The sequence below is a fragment of the Dama dama genome, chromosome 22 (assembly GCF_033118175.1).
Source record: "Dama dama isolate Ldn47 chromosome 22, ASM3311817v1, whole genome shotgun sequence".
NCBI classification, from domain to species: domain Eukaryota; kingdom Metazoa; phylum Chordata; class Mammalia; order Artiodactyla; family Cervidae; genus Dama; species Dama dama.
Window position 1 is genome coordinate 19032588 of NC_083702.1, and position 15010 is coordinate 19047597.

A 15010-nucleotide genomic window follows, 5' to 3' on the forward strand; every position below is an offset into this window, starting at 1 on the left:
AGCCTCAGAAGTCAGATAGAACTCCTTATTCTGTATTCTGTTGGTTGAAGCAGTTACATCCCCTCCTAGATTCAAGCAATGGGACATAGATTCCCCTTCCTCTTAATGAGAAGACTGTCACAGTATTTATAACTGTGTTTTAAAAACAGACACTTCTATTGGCACAAAAGTAGTAATGTACTGCTATCTTACTAAATGCAAATATAGTATCTTAATATTGCATAATATATAAAACATGTTTAAAAAAATATGTTTTAACTCAGAAAAATGTTTTACTGATAAGTGAGGCTAGTATTATTGGCTAACCTGAAGGAATACAATTCATAAGAACCCAGCCTCACCATATATACCAGAATAAATTCTGTTAAGAGATTGGGGAATGAGAGAGTGACCATAGGCAACTGATTCTGAGAAAGTAGATTGGGACACAAGAAGGTATAGGTAGCAGATATCAACTGCTCATAGTCTGATGACATACTCATTTCTTACTCTTTTTTTGGTCACAGGCAAAGCGGTTTTCTTGGCTCGAGATAAGCACCATTTGGCTGATCTAAGTCATCTTATTCGCCATGAAGCTCCATACCTGTTCCAGAAGTATGTTAAAGAGTCTCACGGAAGGGATGTACGTGTCATTGTCGTGGGAGGCCGTGTGGTTGGCACCATGTTACGCTGTTCTACAGATGGGAGGATGCAGAGCAACTGCTCACTAGGTAAAAGCAATGCAGGAGGTTTTCTAGGATATAAAGGAGTGTTACGTAAGCTTATTCAAAGAGTATTTGTATATAACTCAGATCTTTTTACTTAATAAGTTGAAAAATGTATCTTTCACATGTAAATATGATTTATAGACTTACCACAAACATAATTTATGTATGTATAAATTTGCTTTCACCCAGGCTCAATTTGTAGCCCAATTCACGCATGTATGAAAAGTCTACCAGATTTCCTCTTTGGTTTTATATTGAATTGGCCAAAAAGTTCATTTGGGTTGGTCTTACAGAAAAACCCAAATGAACTTTTTAGCCAGCCCAGTATTATTTTCTGTATAATTGAGGTTCATTTAAGCTGTGACCTAACCTATTTAACTTGTTGGTCCAGATAATATTGCTGATTTTCATTTGTTTAAATGTATATTTTCTGAGATCTTTTATGTTGAAGTGCCTCAGTGCATAGTCTGAGTGTTTTCCTCTTCTCTGTTTATTTTACTTTCTTACCTAATAATCCTACCTAGCTTGTGGCTTTAAATGCCATTTATATGTTACTGTTTTCAAGTTTTTTTCAAATTGCTCTCTCCAGTTTAGGCATTCTTCTTGAACTTGGGCACACATATGTCACTGCTTGTCAATAGCACCATATAGATAACTGTTAGATTTTAGTCTCAACCTGTCCAAAACTGAACTCTCTATCTAACTACTTCCAGTATGTCCCACACACTGTTTTCTCCTTATTGTTTATTGGCAGCTGTGTCTTTCTAGTTTAGACTAAATCCTTGGAGTCGTCCTTGATCCCTTCACTAGTGTAAGACTTCATATCCAGACTCCTTAAAATCTCTACTCTGAAAATGCACCACCTCTTATTCCCTCTGTCCCCCAGTGAGAGGATTAGAACAGTCTTACTTTCCTTCCTGCTCCCCTCCTCTTGATTCATTTATTCACTGAACAAATATTTTTGAGCATCAAGTACTGTTTTAACAGTATTTTGTATATAACATTGTACAAAACAGACAAAAATTTCTGCTTTCCTGGGCTTAATATTTCATTGTTCTGGTGAAACCATTAAATAGTTTTAGTTCAGGTATGAATTAGAATTTCTTTTATTGAGTATCTCTTCTGTTTCAAGAATCGTTATATAGTGCTTACTTTATCCATTCCCAGGCTGTCTTTATCTATTTACAGTTAATTATACCCATATTGGAGCTTCCCCAGTGGCTCTGTAATAAAGAATCCACTTGCACTGCAGGAGATGTAGGAGACACAGGTTCGATCCCTGGGTCGGGAAGACCACCTGCCGGAGGGCATGGCAACCTACTCCAGTGTTTCTTGCCTGGAGAATCCCGTGAATGGAGGAGCCTGGTGGGCTACAGTCCATGGGGTCCCAAAGAGTCGGACATGACTGAAGCAACTGGGCACGCACACACACATCCCCATGTTGCAAGAATTGTCACTCGTCGCTGTTTATTCCCCAGCTGCTCCTTCCCATATCTTGAGTTTTCTAGTCTTAATCATCTGCTGTTAATATCTTTTCTAGATTATTTTCCCTGGATGATGTATGTGAGTGATAGATACCTCAGAGCCTGCTTTTTTTTTTTTAAGAGAGAATGATATATGATATATAGTGATATATAGGATTCTGAAATTGCAAAAATCTTGCTTCAGTTCTACTGGTTTGTAGTTTGTGTGTGCATACTCAATCATGTCCGACTGTTCGTGGACTCATGGACTGTAGCTTGCCAGACTTCTCTGTTCATGGAATTTTCCAGAGAATACTGGAGTAGGGTACCATTTCCTACTGTGGGTGATCTTCCCGACCAAGGAATCAAACCTGAGTCTCTCGTGTCTCCTGCATTAGCAGGTGGATTCTTTACCACTAGCGCCACTTGGGAAAGCCCACTTTATAGTTTACACTTTTGCAATTGAATGTCCAAATCTACTCTGATTGGGCAGCGGGGGTGAAGTGGGGGGTAGGTAATATATATAAGTTTGTTTATTTTGTTTTGTTCTGTTATTTTTGGTGGTTTTACTTGAAAAGCTCAATAATATTGTCAGGATATTTTTAGATGTGTGTGTCTTCTCAGTCTGTCCAACCTGGATTTTAGTAAGCTGTTTTTATCAGACCTACTTTTTTTTAAGCCTCAGGAAAAGTCTTCTTTCCTTCTTGGGGAGGAGTTTTTCTAATTCAGTTACCAAATTTTTTATGTTTGTGGCTTCACCTCAGTGTTTTTGTATGTGCTTCAAAATATTTCTTAAGCTAGATTTTCCAAGTTATAAGTTATACTCACAAAAGCAACTCTCCTTCATTTCTGCTACGGAAGTTTTTAAGTTGGGTAGTCATTTTTGTTTTAGTTCAGAGTTTTTTTGTGCTAAACTTGAACTTAATGCTTTTCTTTCTTTCATCCAGTTGTAGATGGCTTGTTGTTTTTGTTCTTGTTACTATCCCATCACATCAGAGCTCTGCTCTGGTTATTTGGAGCATTGCAAATGGTTTCAGAGCATTAAAGATCCATTAGTACTGTGGATGCCGAGAAGCAGTCTTTAATTCGTTGGCTAGTGTGTCATTCCCTTACTGAGTTACACGAAGCCCTCCTATTTCCTGGGCTTCGCTCCCTTACTCTTCCAGCCTCACTGGTGGTGGTGGTGGTGGTGGTAGTTGTGGGCAGGTGGGGAGGGGTACCTGAATCCTACTCATGTGTACATTTACCTTTTGGTCTTTTCGGGGTTAGGCAATACTCACATAGTCGTTAGGTCAACTTTCCTTCTGTTGAGCTCTTAAAGCCAAGGTTCTGTCAGAGTTGTTTTGCTTTCTGGTCCTTATCTAAAGCTTCCTAAAGCTGGTCACCAAATTAGAAAATCTAGTTCTAATTCTTTTTTCTCAGATACCAGCAAAGACTTCCCCTACACTCAGCCAACTGCCTTAAGCCCCAGGATCCTTTCAGCTTAGGGATGACACATAGGATAGGGGCTGTCGAGCAAGAGAACCATGTTCCTAGATTCTATTCTCTATCTCTGTTACGCATCTCTATTATTTTTACAAATCAAAATTTGGAACTGATAGAAACTGGCAACAATATTAAATAGTTTAACTGTATTTTTGCAAAAGTTCCATGTTGTTGCAAGTAAGATAGGCTTTAGTCAAAGTTCATTGTCTTCAGAAAACATAACATATTGAAAAAGTACTCAGTCATCAATTTGTTGAGACTGGCTTGGAAGGGGATTCCCTAATGAAGAAGTCTTAGACTTCAGAGTCCCAATTTTACATTAGCATAGCACTTATGTTTTTGCTATTGATTTAGAAGATTTTGAAGAGATGGTTAACCTTACTGGGCTTACTTTTAAGGTCTGCTTTAGTTTTACTACAAAAATTTATCATGTGGTAACTTTTTTTCTCTTTTGCCAGGTGGTGTTGGAATGATGTGCTCATTGAGTGAACAAGGGAAGCAGCTAGCTATCCAGGTGTCTAATATCCTAGGAATGGATGTGTGTGGCATTGACCTGTTGATGAAAGATGACGGCTCCTTCTGTGTCTGCGAGGCCAATGCAAATGTAGGTTTCATCGCCTTTGATAAGGCTTGTAATCTAGATGTAGCTGGTATCATTGCGGACTATGCCGCCTCCCTTCTGCCCTCTGGCCGGCTCACCCGGCGTATGTCCCTGCTCTCCGTGGTGTCCACGGCCAGTGAGACTAGTGAGCCGGAGCTGGGTCCCCCAGCCAACACTGCTGTCGACAACATGAGCGCAAGTTCCAGCTCTGTTGACAGCGACCCTGAAACCACCGAGCGAGAGCTGCTCACCAAGCTCCCAGGGGGCCTATTCAACATGAACCAACTGCTAGCCAATGAAATCAAACTCCTGGTGGAGTGATTCCACCGGTAAATAATTAACCAACAAAACCCTTGTAAAACTTTCTTTTTCTTCTTTCCTTTTTTTCTTTCTTTTTTCTTTCTTTTTTAAACCAACTTGCAATGCTGTTCATGAAAAATGCTCAGGAAGATGAGAAAATTAAGTAGGAGTAGTTAGGAGGGAAGAAATGGGAGATAGACATGATCTCTGCTATTAAGATGTTACTTTTATTTACAAATGCTACAGATAGAGAGGCAGAAGAGGTGAGAGAGAAAAATGTCAGACTCTTTTAAGTTACTCAGCAATGTTTAGGCTCTCAGGCCATGAAGATCATAATTTTTCTCATGGTCCCTTTTGTTTTTGTACAGTTGGTACAAATTTCACAGAAGTGTAATTTCATATTGTGTTTTAATGGATGAGGTAAACATTCACCTAAATTATAATTTTTCATTTTTTAAAAATCTGAAAATTCAGCCTATACACTATTAACTAGTAGCTTTATCTTCGTATTTATGAAATCCTGAGGGACTCTCTTAGCGACTTTTTTCAACCCTTGAAATGGGTGGGAGGGCAACGTGAGTGTGACCCAATAAAAATTTCCTTTAATGACAAAATTGGCATGTTTGCATGATAAAAGGGAAATGAACAGTATTGCAATGTCTGGCACACAAAATAACATTTACTCCATTGTAGATAAAATTGCACTAGTTAAAAATATGTGCATTGACTTGTATTTGTTAGTGTTTTAGCCTTTTTTGAAAGACATATGCTCTGTTAATGTTGCATTTTTTTTAATACATGCTAGTCTTAACATTCCCTGATCTATGCCTGCATCTTTAACAATGGCCAAAGTGAAGAAAATGCTACCTTTTTTGTTAACAAGACACTGACTTGAAACATGTGCATTTAAGCCTTTTATTTTTTCCTTTTTTCTTTTGGTGGTTGGGCATTTAAAGAATAAGGACAAGGAAAAATATTTTGGGGGGCAAATCAAGGGCCTATAAGTTCCTGAGTATAAAATGGAAGTGATTCCATCATTATTTATTTGCATTTTTCACATTTTAAGAGGGAGTTGTGTGTGTGTGTGTGTGTGTGTGTGTGTGCATGTGCTTACACACGCATGCATGTTTATGTGTTTGCTTTTTGTTTACACCAACCAATCAAAAAGGATAGATACTAGAAAATGGAGCATGATAGGAAACACAGTTTTTTACTTAAAAAAAAAAAACAGTCGAGTTGTTTTCATAACTGTACTCTGCTGGGTTAGAGGTACTCACCTGAAGATATGAAGAGAATAGATGCTTTTTAGGCTTTTGTGTATATGTGTGTTTGCTTTTTTTCTTTGATTCTAGACTGTCCAGTGTATGATTTATTCAAGGCTACATGCTTTCCCTCTGCTTCTTGCTGTGCATTTTTTCCTATTACACATAGATTTTGGGGTGGGGTAGACTGAACATTTTTTGTTTGGGGACTTAGAAGTCTCTTATAGCCCTACTCTGAAGCCTTCAATATTCTCTTTATATTTCTTTATTTCTGAATTCATAAAAGCCCCCAAACTGCATATAATATGAGCCTTTAAACATGGGAAACTATTCCAACGAATGGTTTGGAAGGTGTGTTAAGAAGTAGAGATGCTGCAGAGCTCAACGTAATTTTTTTAAGCAGCAAGTTCCATCTCCCTACAATCCTCTGAAGCTTTTTACCCAAGTCCTTTCTTGCCTCTCCAGTGCTTTTTTTCCTTCAGATGGACCTTAAACATAATTTCTTGGACACTTACTAGAGAGACTTCAAGGCAATAAGATCAGTATTAACCAGCTCTAACGGAGGTTTGATCATGCTTACTTGTACAGTTTTTTCCCCATTTTAAAAAAAAAAGGAATGTAATAAAATTTGTTTTCTTTTCCATAGAATTAAATAATATTAAAATGGAGTGAAAGGTTGATTGTTGACAAATAGAATAGTACCTCTAATCTGTGCAGTGTCTCATTTCACCTTAGAAAAAGATGTATAAAGAGGAGTTTATGGTTTACTAGATATGCTAGTCTCATCTAAAAGAATTTGACTTATACAAGGTTATCATGGGACATATTGTGGCATATATAAGTACCGCTGGCTCACTTGGTACTTCTGTTACTGAATGACCGTACTTTGGAAGATGCACACTGTTTGGGATAGAGAACTGCAAAGGGAGAACATTTAATTAAATCATCATTCATATGTGTATAGAGACCATTTGGTTGCCACATAGATTATGACACATACACACACTTCAAATAGTTACATATCACATGTATATAGGTCAGTGAATTTTAAAACACAGATAGAACACCCTCTCTATTTGATGAAAAACTCAAGGTTTCTGTTGGATGGGATAAGGCACCAGGAAGGATGTAGGTGTAGCCTTGTAAAAAATTACAAATTGACCAAATACATTAGAGAAAATACCTGAGATTATTTCACTTTTACTTTTGCTCACTATCTATCTTTTGTGCATTCACACTCTATTAAGACATAGCCTTACCAACCTACTTCTGGATCATACACTCATATGTTAGAATGAGAAGGGCAAGGATGGTCATCTTAGAGTTAAAGAACACAAATGTCCTCTTGAATTCTCTCAAAAAAGTAAAGACTATGAACAAACCATACTGGAAGAACCCAAATAAACCAGCCCAGATATTTAAGTGAAAGTTAAATATATTTTCATATGGTTTAGTAAATTTCTTAAAATCTTTATTGCTATTATGAAAGTTAAAAATGTGTATTAACCAAATATGTATAGTTGTTATCATGTGCAAATCTGAATTATTGTAAAACTATTATATATTGTTAAAATTGTAATTCTGAATTGTATTTAAACATAATTCTTTCTGATATTGCTTTTATGTCACCCATGATGAAAAGCGGACTATATATATATACACAAACATACAGATTTGAACTATTCCATTTAAAAGTTTTAATAGTTATTTTCTTTTGATTGGTCATTTCTGCTGGCTTTAACTCCACTGAACTTTGAAATATTTCTGTATATGCTATCAAATAAGGAAACATCCTGGAATATTTAGGAAAAAAATCCATTGAGAGACTTGTTTTCATCAAGCACTTTATCAGACTTTTGAGAAGGTATTGAAGACATTGAAAGAAGTCATTGACTTTCATGATCATCTCTTCTTTTTCACAAGAAGAAAACAAGGAAAAAGAAATTCTCCTCCTTCAAATGAATCCCCAGTTTGGGGTCTGGGGCGCTTAGAGACGTTGTGAAATCCAATCTTGTGTTACATTTTTCTCCTGGCTCACTCACTCTTTTTGAGAAGGTTTATGGGCTATATGGCTGGTGAGACACGATCCCCTCCTAAGAAAATGTAGGTGCTCAGACAGGTAACCTCTGCTGCTACTGTTTTTATTTGTTTGTTTGTTTGTTAAATTTCTTTTAAAGTTTGTTTTTGTTGTACTAGGATATTTTTAAATGTAATATATTGCAGGATTTATAACCAGGTACTGCTTTCTTTCTTTCTTTCTTTTTTTTTTTCCTTAAAAAACAAAACAAAACAAAATTTCATTTAAGATACATTTAGGCGCCTTTGAAGCTTGGATTTTGGACTGTTTCAGTAGTGGACAGAAATCTGCTGTTGGAATCTCCTAGTCTTCCAGGTTTAATTTGAAATGTTTTTAGTTTTGTTTTGGATTTTTGTGTGGTATTTTATTTCTTTTATACCAATTGCCCTTTTGCCATGCTGTTTTGGGGTGGCTGCCTAACTCTAGTGACAATTCTTTCTACATTAACGAAAATGTGGTGTTTTGAATTCCATAATGTTTTGCATTTTTAAAATTGTTTCTAAAGAAATATTCTAACTGCTTGCACTATTACTGTTCTTTGCCAGCCTTTTCAGGAGCCAAAAAAACAAAAACAAACAAACAAAAAAATACCCAGAGAAAAAACTTTCCTTCTTCCCCCTTCCTGATGATGAGTGAGAAGTATTGAGAACTTTCGGGGTCAGTGCCCTTCTAAACTCCCCTTCCCCCAATAATGCAGCTGTAGAGTGAATGGTAAATGCAGCGGTTTGGATTCAGGCACAACCCCAGCCTGCTGGCAGGTAATTTGATTCTCCTTTTTTTTTTTTCCATCACAAGGCTAACCTTACTTTCTTTTTAAAAGTTCCTTTCTTTATGTACTTTGAAGGCACCCATGGGTTTGTAATTACTTTCGTTTCAAAAAACAATGTGTAAATTCGTCTAGCAAATAATTTGGTTATAGAAAAACCTTTGGGGGTGAAGTTTGAAGTAGTTGGGATGAACTCAGAACTTTCTTGGGGGATTTGCTTTAGCCATTTAGATCTTTCCGTTTCTTGCATATATGTCTATGATTATTTCAGAGTGTGACTTTTTTGGCTTTGTTTTTGTTTTGGGTTTGTATGTTTCTTCCATTGTGCTACTCTGGCTTAAGCTTTTTCAGAGGTTGGTGTTCCGAATACACAGTGAGCTCACAGTATAAAGACATCAATTAGGAGTTGACAGGTATGGAAAACTAGAGTTTTGAAAAGGTAAAATTAGGTTCTAGGTTATATATATGGTAAAAACTCACCATAGCCTTCAGTTGACCTTAGTAGTGCTTCTCTTTCTCTGACTTCATTATAAAAGTGAAAGGTAATGAGACCAAGATAATAGAGAGTATTTATTTCAGGAGCAGCATGATTTCAGAAGAAATGACTTTAGTGTTTCTGAAACACTAGTTCTCACAAAGAGGTGGATGTCAGCAGACATAATAAAATAATAGTTTAAACATTCAAAAAGGTATAGATTGAATAGATTTGGAGGGCACTTTGAAGCACAAGATCTTGAAGTAATTTATTAATTCCATGAAGCAAAAGTTAGTGGCAGAAATAGGAATATAACTTAGCCATTTTAACAGCCTTCCCGTTAGTAAATATGCTATCCCCTCCTCTGTCTATCCCAGTCCACCTGCCCTTTTCCTTCTTTTTCCTGTCCTTCCTAAAGTTTTAGCTCTAATATGAGTTTTGGGAGATAGTCCTCTTTCTGATAGGTAGGATTTTAGTGGCAGAAGTCAGGACTTTTCAAAACTTCTCTTTGGATGTCCTATCCAAGCAGGCTGTAAGTCTGATAACCCTCTAGGTTAGTGAGTAGGAAATCCTGGCTTGTAATGTGGTTTCTACTGCTAAAGGCATATAATAAGTTACTAACTTGTTTTGTGCTTCAGTTCACTCCTGTGAGGTAGGGATAGTCATTCCTGTAGTATCTTAAGATTTAAAATATTTATCTCTTGAACTGAAATTTACTAACCAAGGAATCCCACTGCACTCCTGTAGTAATTTATGATGTATACTAAATAGGCTTGAATGGAAGGATCTTGTTCTGTTGCTGATAAAAATAGCCAGCATTAGGGTGTATTCACTATGTGATTACTTGGAACGTGGAGGATTTGTGAACCTCCATTCCGCTGCCTTCCCCACTTCCCCCTCCCTGAAGATCACTTACATGTTAAGAATTATTACTTTCAGATTTCACCATATTCAAACTATATTAGATGGTCCTTACATAGCGTATATATCCTGGCTGCTGTTGTGGGGTTCGGGAACATGAGGGGTGGGGTGAATTGTTGTTGTTTTAGGTTTCAGTCAGACAGCCATCCCTGTGCCCCAGTTCCCAGAAGCACAGCAGGCCTCTAGGAGCATCCGTGGGAACGGCGCAGTCCTGACATCAGCAACTCTCCTGCTCAGGCTCATCCTATATACAGAGGTCAAAGGGTGGGGCTTGAGATGGGGGAAGGAATGAAAAAGCAGAAACAATGTCACTGCAGTGCCACTGTTGACCAGCCTTTCTCTAGTGCTTATGTCAGTGTTTGCTTTATTTTTTTTAAGTTGACCAAAAAAGATTTTACTTTGGGAGTAAAGGTAGTGGGAGGGTGGAACAAAAACATGCCATTTTTACTAGTTCATTATTATCACTAGCTCATTCTTGCATATTGTTCTTTAGTAGCTAATAAAGAATAAGTGAAACCTAGACCTCAATAATAAGGAGAATGTTAATACAAGTGAATCTCAGGATACTAAAAAAGAGAAAAAGCATTTTTGTGGTATTAATTTCCAGTTCTACAACAGTTATTACATTTGTCACTCTTGTCTCCCTTTTTTTGCCCTAATTCTTCTATGTATGTTTACAGTATGAGAAAATGTGCCTTTTTTTTTTTTTTTTTGTGGTCAGCCCTTTTAAAAGGACCTAATGAAATTACTACTCTTTTGCAAAAAAAAAAATACACCCATTGCTTATATGGGCATACAAATGCTACCCTATTTTAAATGTAGGTGGCGTATGTGTTCGTGTTTTAATGTATTCAGAGCCATTGGGCAATAAGCAGTCCAGAACATTGAAAACTCAAGCAGGTAAAGCACCTAACACCCTTAGTTTCTAGAATTACTTTTAAAAACTCCTTTATTGCTGCATCTTCCACGAGTCTTTTGGTAGTCTCTGAACTTAAACTTTGTAGGAGTTGTAGACTACCTAGTTAAATTTTTAAGTTATGCATTTATTATTTGTAGGGACAGGTGAAGAAGAAAAGTGTTAACAGACAAGAAATGGCTCCTTGAGATGGCAACTGCTGAGTGTCTGAATCTCTCCCCCTCCCCCTCCCCCAGCTTAGCATGAACATTGATCATACCTGTTTTGATTTTCTGTGATTGGGATTTTTGTTGTTTTAACTTTTGGTGGGGAGGTTTCAGGGAAACAGGAATTTCATGCACATGTGAAAATATGAAATGTTAAACAAAGGAAGCTTTCTATTTAATGTGACTAGTAAGCGAGAACCTTTTCTATATACTCTTCTGCTGCAGCAGAGAAATAAACTGGTAGGTGGCAGCAGAAGAAAGAATTCTTCAGATTGATGGCTACTGGCAGTCTGCATAGAAGAGAGAGAACGTGACATACCATGTCCAGCAACAGGGCAGAAATGAAAACAGGACTGCAGTTGCTGATCTTGACTTTAAAATGGTAAGTTAATTTCAAGAATGTGTTTTCAGTCTGATACTAGTGTTCCATAAATTACTGTGGTGAGTAATCATGAATGGCTATAAATTTTTGATGTAGAATGAATTTGTCCTAAGTAGAGTAATATCATTCTTTAAATTAGGGGAAAAAAATAGCAATATGTAAAATTAGAGATTTCCAGTATATTGATACATGTAGATTTTTTTTTTATCTCAACTTTATTGAGGTATAGTGACGGATAAAATCTTAAGAAAGTGTACAACGTGGTGATTTGATACTCACTGTGAAAAGATTTCCCCCCATCAAGTTACTAACATATTCCATATGGGGACTTTAATGATGGTAAAAATTTATGCTATATCATAGTAAATATAGCCTCCCATTTTTAGGGGGAACATTAGGGGGATAACTACAGAAGTATGTAATTTGACAAAGTTTGGGGCCGAAAATGATCTTCTTGCTATCTCTTTCCTTTATAGTCCCATTTCTTTATCACTCTCTGCCCATCAGTCCCTTCTGCACATCCGCCTTCTCTCTTGCTTATTTGGCTCTGCCTTCCCTCTCTTTCTCTGGTTGTGCTTCCACTTTCCTGCCTTGGTATTTCTCTTACCTCTGTCTCTCTGTGCTTCTCTTTCTCACTCAGTCCCTGTGGATTTTACTTCATCTCCCCTCTGGCCTACGTTTGTTTCTATTCTGGGAAGCAAAACAATCTGCAACAAAGACAGAACATTATATTCTAAATTTCTTTTTCTGACAGATTTCTAGGCTAGCAATGGGAGAAGTAGATTGTTAAGTAGATTGACTGTGTATATTTGGAATAAAGGATTTACAGTAACATGAAGCCAAAATAACTGATATCATCACTTAAATACATGGTGAATTTTCTTTTTTTTAAAAAATGGTATAAAAATTCACCTATTAAAAATTGATTAATGCTAAACACAACTTTACATATATTAGAATGGAACACAAGAATACATGGCTTCAGTTAATAAGATTACAATTTCTAAATTTTTAAAAAGAGTTCTGTCACATTTTGGTTAGTATAAGGAGATGTCAGTGCTTTAGAGCTGAAAGAAAATGAACAGCTTGGATTTTAATCAGAGCCAAAATTTAATGCTCATTGAATAACTTACTGAAAATGCAGTCTGAAGCACTAGAGGAAGAACCTTTTAAGTTTAATTTTGTTTGTTCAAGCATTTTGTTACAGTAACTTTCTGTGATATTTTTTCTCCCCTTGGTGCTGACTAAAATAAAACACTGTTGTCTATATGATAGGATTGTTAGGGAGTAATACTACTGACACATTTTTTGTATAATTGTATCTTTTAATTAATATAAAATTCAGTGTCTAAATTTAGGTTGATTTTTGTAAGATTGCACATATCTCTATAAAGTGAAGTCACTCAGTCATGTCCGACTCTTCACAATCTCATGGACTGTAGCCTATTAGGCTGATTTGTCCATGGAGTTTTCCAGGCAAGAGTACTGGAGTGTGTTGCCATTTCCTCCTCCAGGGGATCTTCCCAACCCAGGGACTGAACCAAGTTCTCCCGAATTGCAGGCAGACGCTTTACCTTCTGAGCCACCAGGGAAACCCGTATCTCTATAGTACGGTTTAAATCAGTCACTAGAAAAATATGCTTACTTGATGTCTAACTGAAATAAATCACAAAACTCCAGGGATAAAAACAAAATTTTGGCTGCGATGTTGTTAACATCTTGAAAAAAATAGATAAAATAATGGACCTATAAATGAACTATTGATTCTAGAGAGAAAATTCCAGGAAATAATAATAGTTTCTCCCGAAGAAGAGTCGAGTAAATTTGAGAAGTAAGGATGATATGCCTTAAACCTTTTATCAGTTGAGATCACCAAGGTAAAGTGTGGTGATTACAAAAAGATATGGTTATGGTTTTTGGCAGCAGTCTAGACAATTTACTATTTTTTATTGTTACATTAGCTACTTTTCGTATCTTCTTTTTCTTTTTTCTCATCCTGTTTATAGGCACTGTTTAAATCTGTGGTTTGAGTGAGTTGTATGTGTTTTTCCCCTCTAGGTTCTTTAGGTCTCACAGAATGGATGAAGATTGATCTTGACTGAATGCTTTTTCAAATGGAGGATAGAAGTAACACAAAACAAGGCAGCCGTAGCTCTCCAGTGTTTAATTCAATGTGCTTTCTTTATAAAATAAAAACACCAGAAGTGGGAATGAAACAGCATGGGGTGTGATTCATTCTTCTGTCAGTTATCCCTGCCCACTACATTTTGTGTGAATTCACTTGAGTCCGTATTTCTAGGCTTGTTCCACATGGGTCATTCCTTGTTTCTTTTCTTAACTTTTTGCAAGCTGAAACTCCTTGGTTCTTGACAGACTGATCTCTGTATAATATATTCTGATATGATTATTCCTTTTGGCACAAAGATAGAAACTAAAACATGTATTATGTGGAATTTCTCCTACCCCTTTCATCTCAGTATATCTGTCCATGCTGAATAATTGTTGCCATGTTTTATCTCTGAAGAAGTGCAGCCTTTTCCCTGTCACTCTGACAAGGCTCTGGCACACACCTGTCATAGCACTGCTTACTATGTTTTAATCTTGTGACTGGAGACCATGTCTGATGTAGTTTATTTGAACTGTAGGGGATCTGATAACATATGTGTATATACAGAGGCAGCTGTCATACTTTCAGTAAAGAATAGCCTTTGTATCTGATACAAATTCTGATTTCATTACTTACTGTTTACATGGTCTTTGATAAGTCACCTGCAAGCCATAAAGGAGTGTTTGTAAGAGGAAAAATGGAAATAATTGTACCTGCTTTACTAGATTAATGTCTAAGTATTAGCTAAACTATAATACATGTATAATTCTTAGCATATAGTTGAGTATTTAATAAATACTGTCCTTGAATTCTATAAATTTTGGTTATTGAAATCTTATTCTAGACCTGCTGAATCTGAATTTTTCTTGATTTCCTTTCAGTTTTATTATTTAAGCTCCTTTCACATGACCTTTTGTTTGGATCACTGTGTGCATGTGTGTGTGAGAGAGATTTCTCAATACAGACAGGATTATTCCATATTTCCATATTTCATTGGCTAAAGAATTTCATATTAAAAAAAAAAAAAAAACAAACTTGGGACTTCCCTGGTGATCCAATGGATAAGACTCCCAGTGCAGGGGATCTGGGTTTGATCCCTGGTCAGGAAACTTAAGATCCCACATGCCAAGACTAGGCCCAAGTGCCGTAATTACTGAGCCTGCATACCACAATGAAGACCCATTGCAGCCCAGATAAATTAAGACACAAAACCCTTTTATCTCATTTTTTCCCCCATTAGCTCATAACAAAAATGTTCTTTACTCAGGATTTGCCTGGTCATCCGGTGGCTAAGACGCCACAACCCTAACACAGAGGGCCTAGGTTCCATCCCTGGTCAGGG

At 36.8% G+C, this 15010-nt stretch overlaps 1 protein-coding gene across 6 annotated transcripts in view; it reads left to right on the top strand.

The window, feature by feature from the left end:
• The window catches only part of RIMKLB (ribosomal modification protein rimK like family member B), a 42589-nt gene extending 28807 nt beyond the window's left edge, over nucleotides 1–13782 (top strand). For 5 of the 6 annotated variants that reach the window (XM_061124883.1, XM_061124881.1, XM_061124885.1 and 2 more), the window contains exons 5-8: nucleotides 507–710; nucleotides 4114–8653; nucleotides 11405–11561; nucleotides 13620–13782. In XM_061124883.1, the coding sequence (XP_060980866.1) occupies nucleotides 507–710; nucleotides 4114–4577 (668 nt within the window). In that variant the 3' untranslated portion in view covers nucleotides 4578–8653; nucleotides 11405–11561; nucleotides 13620–13782. Of the gene's footprint in view, nucleotides 1–506; nucleotides 711–4113; nucleotides 8654–10879; nucleotides 10958–11404; nucleotides 11562–13619 lie in introns of all 6 variants that reach the window. The other variant, XM_061124887.1, reaches the window with a different exon arrangement.
• Nucleotides 13783–15010: the final 1228 nt, after the last annotated feature.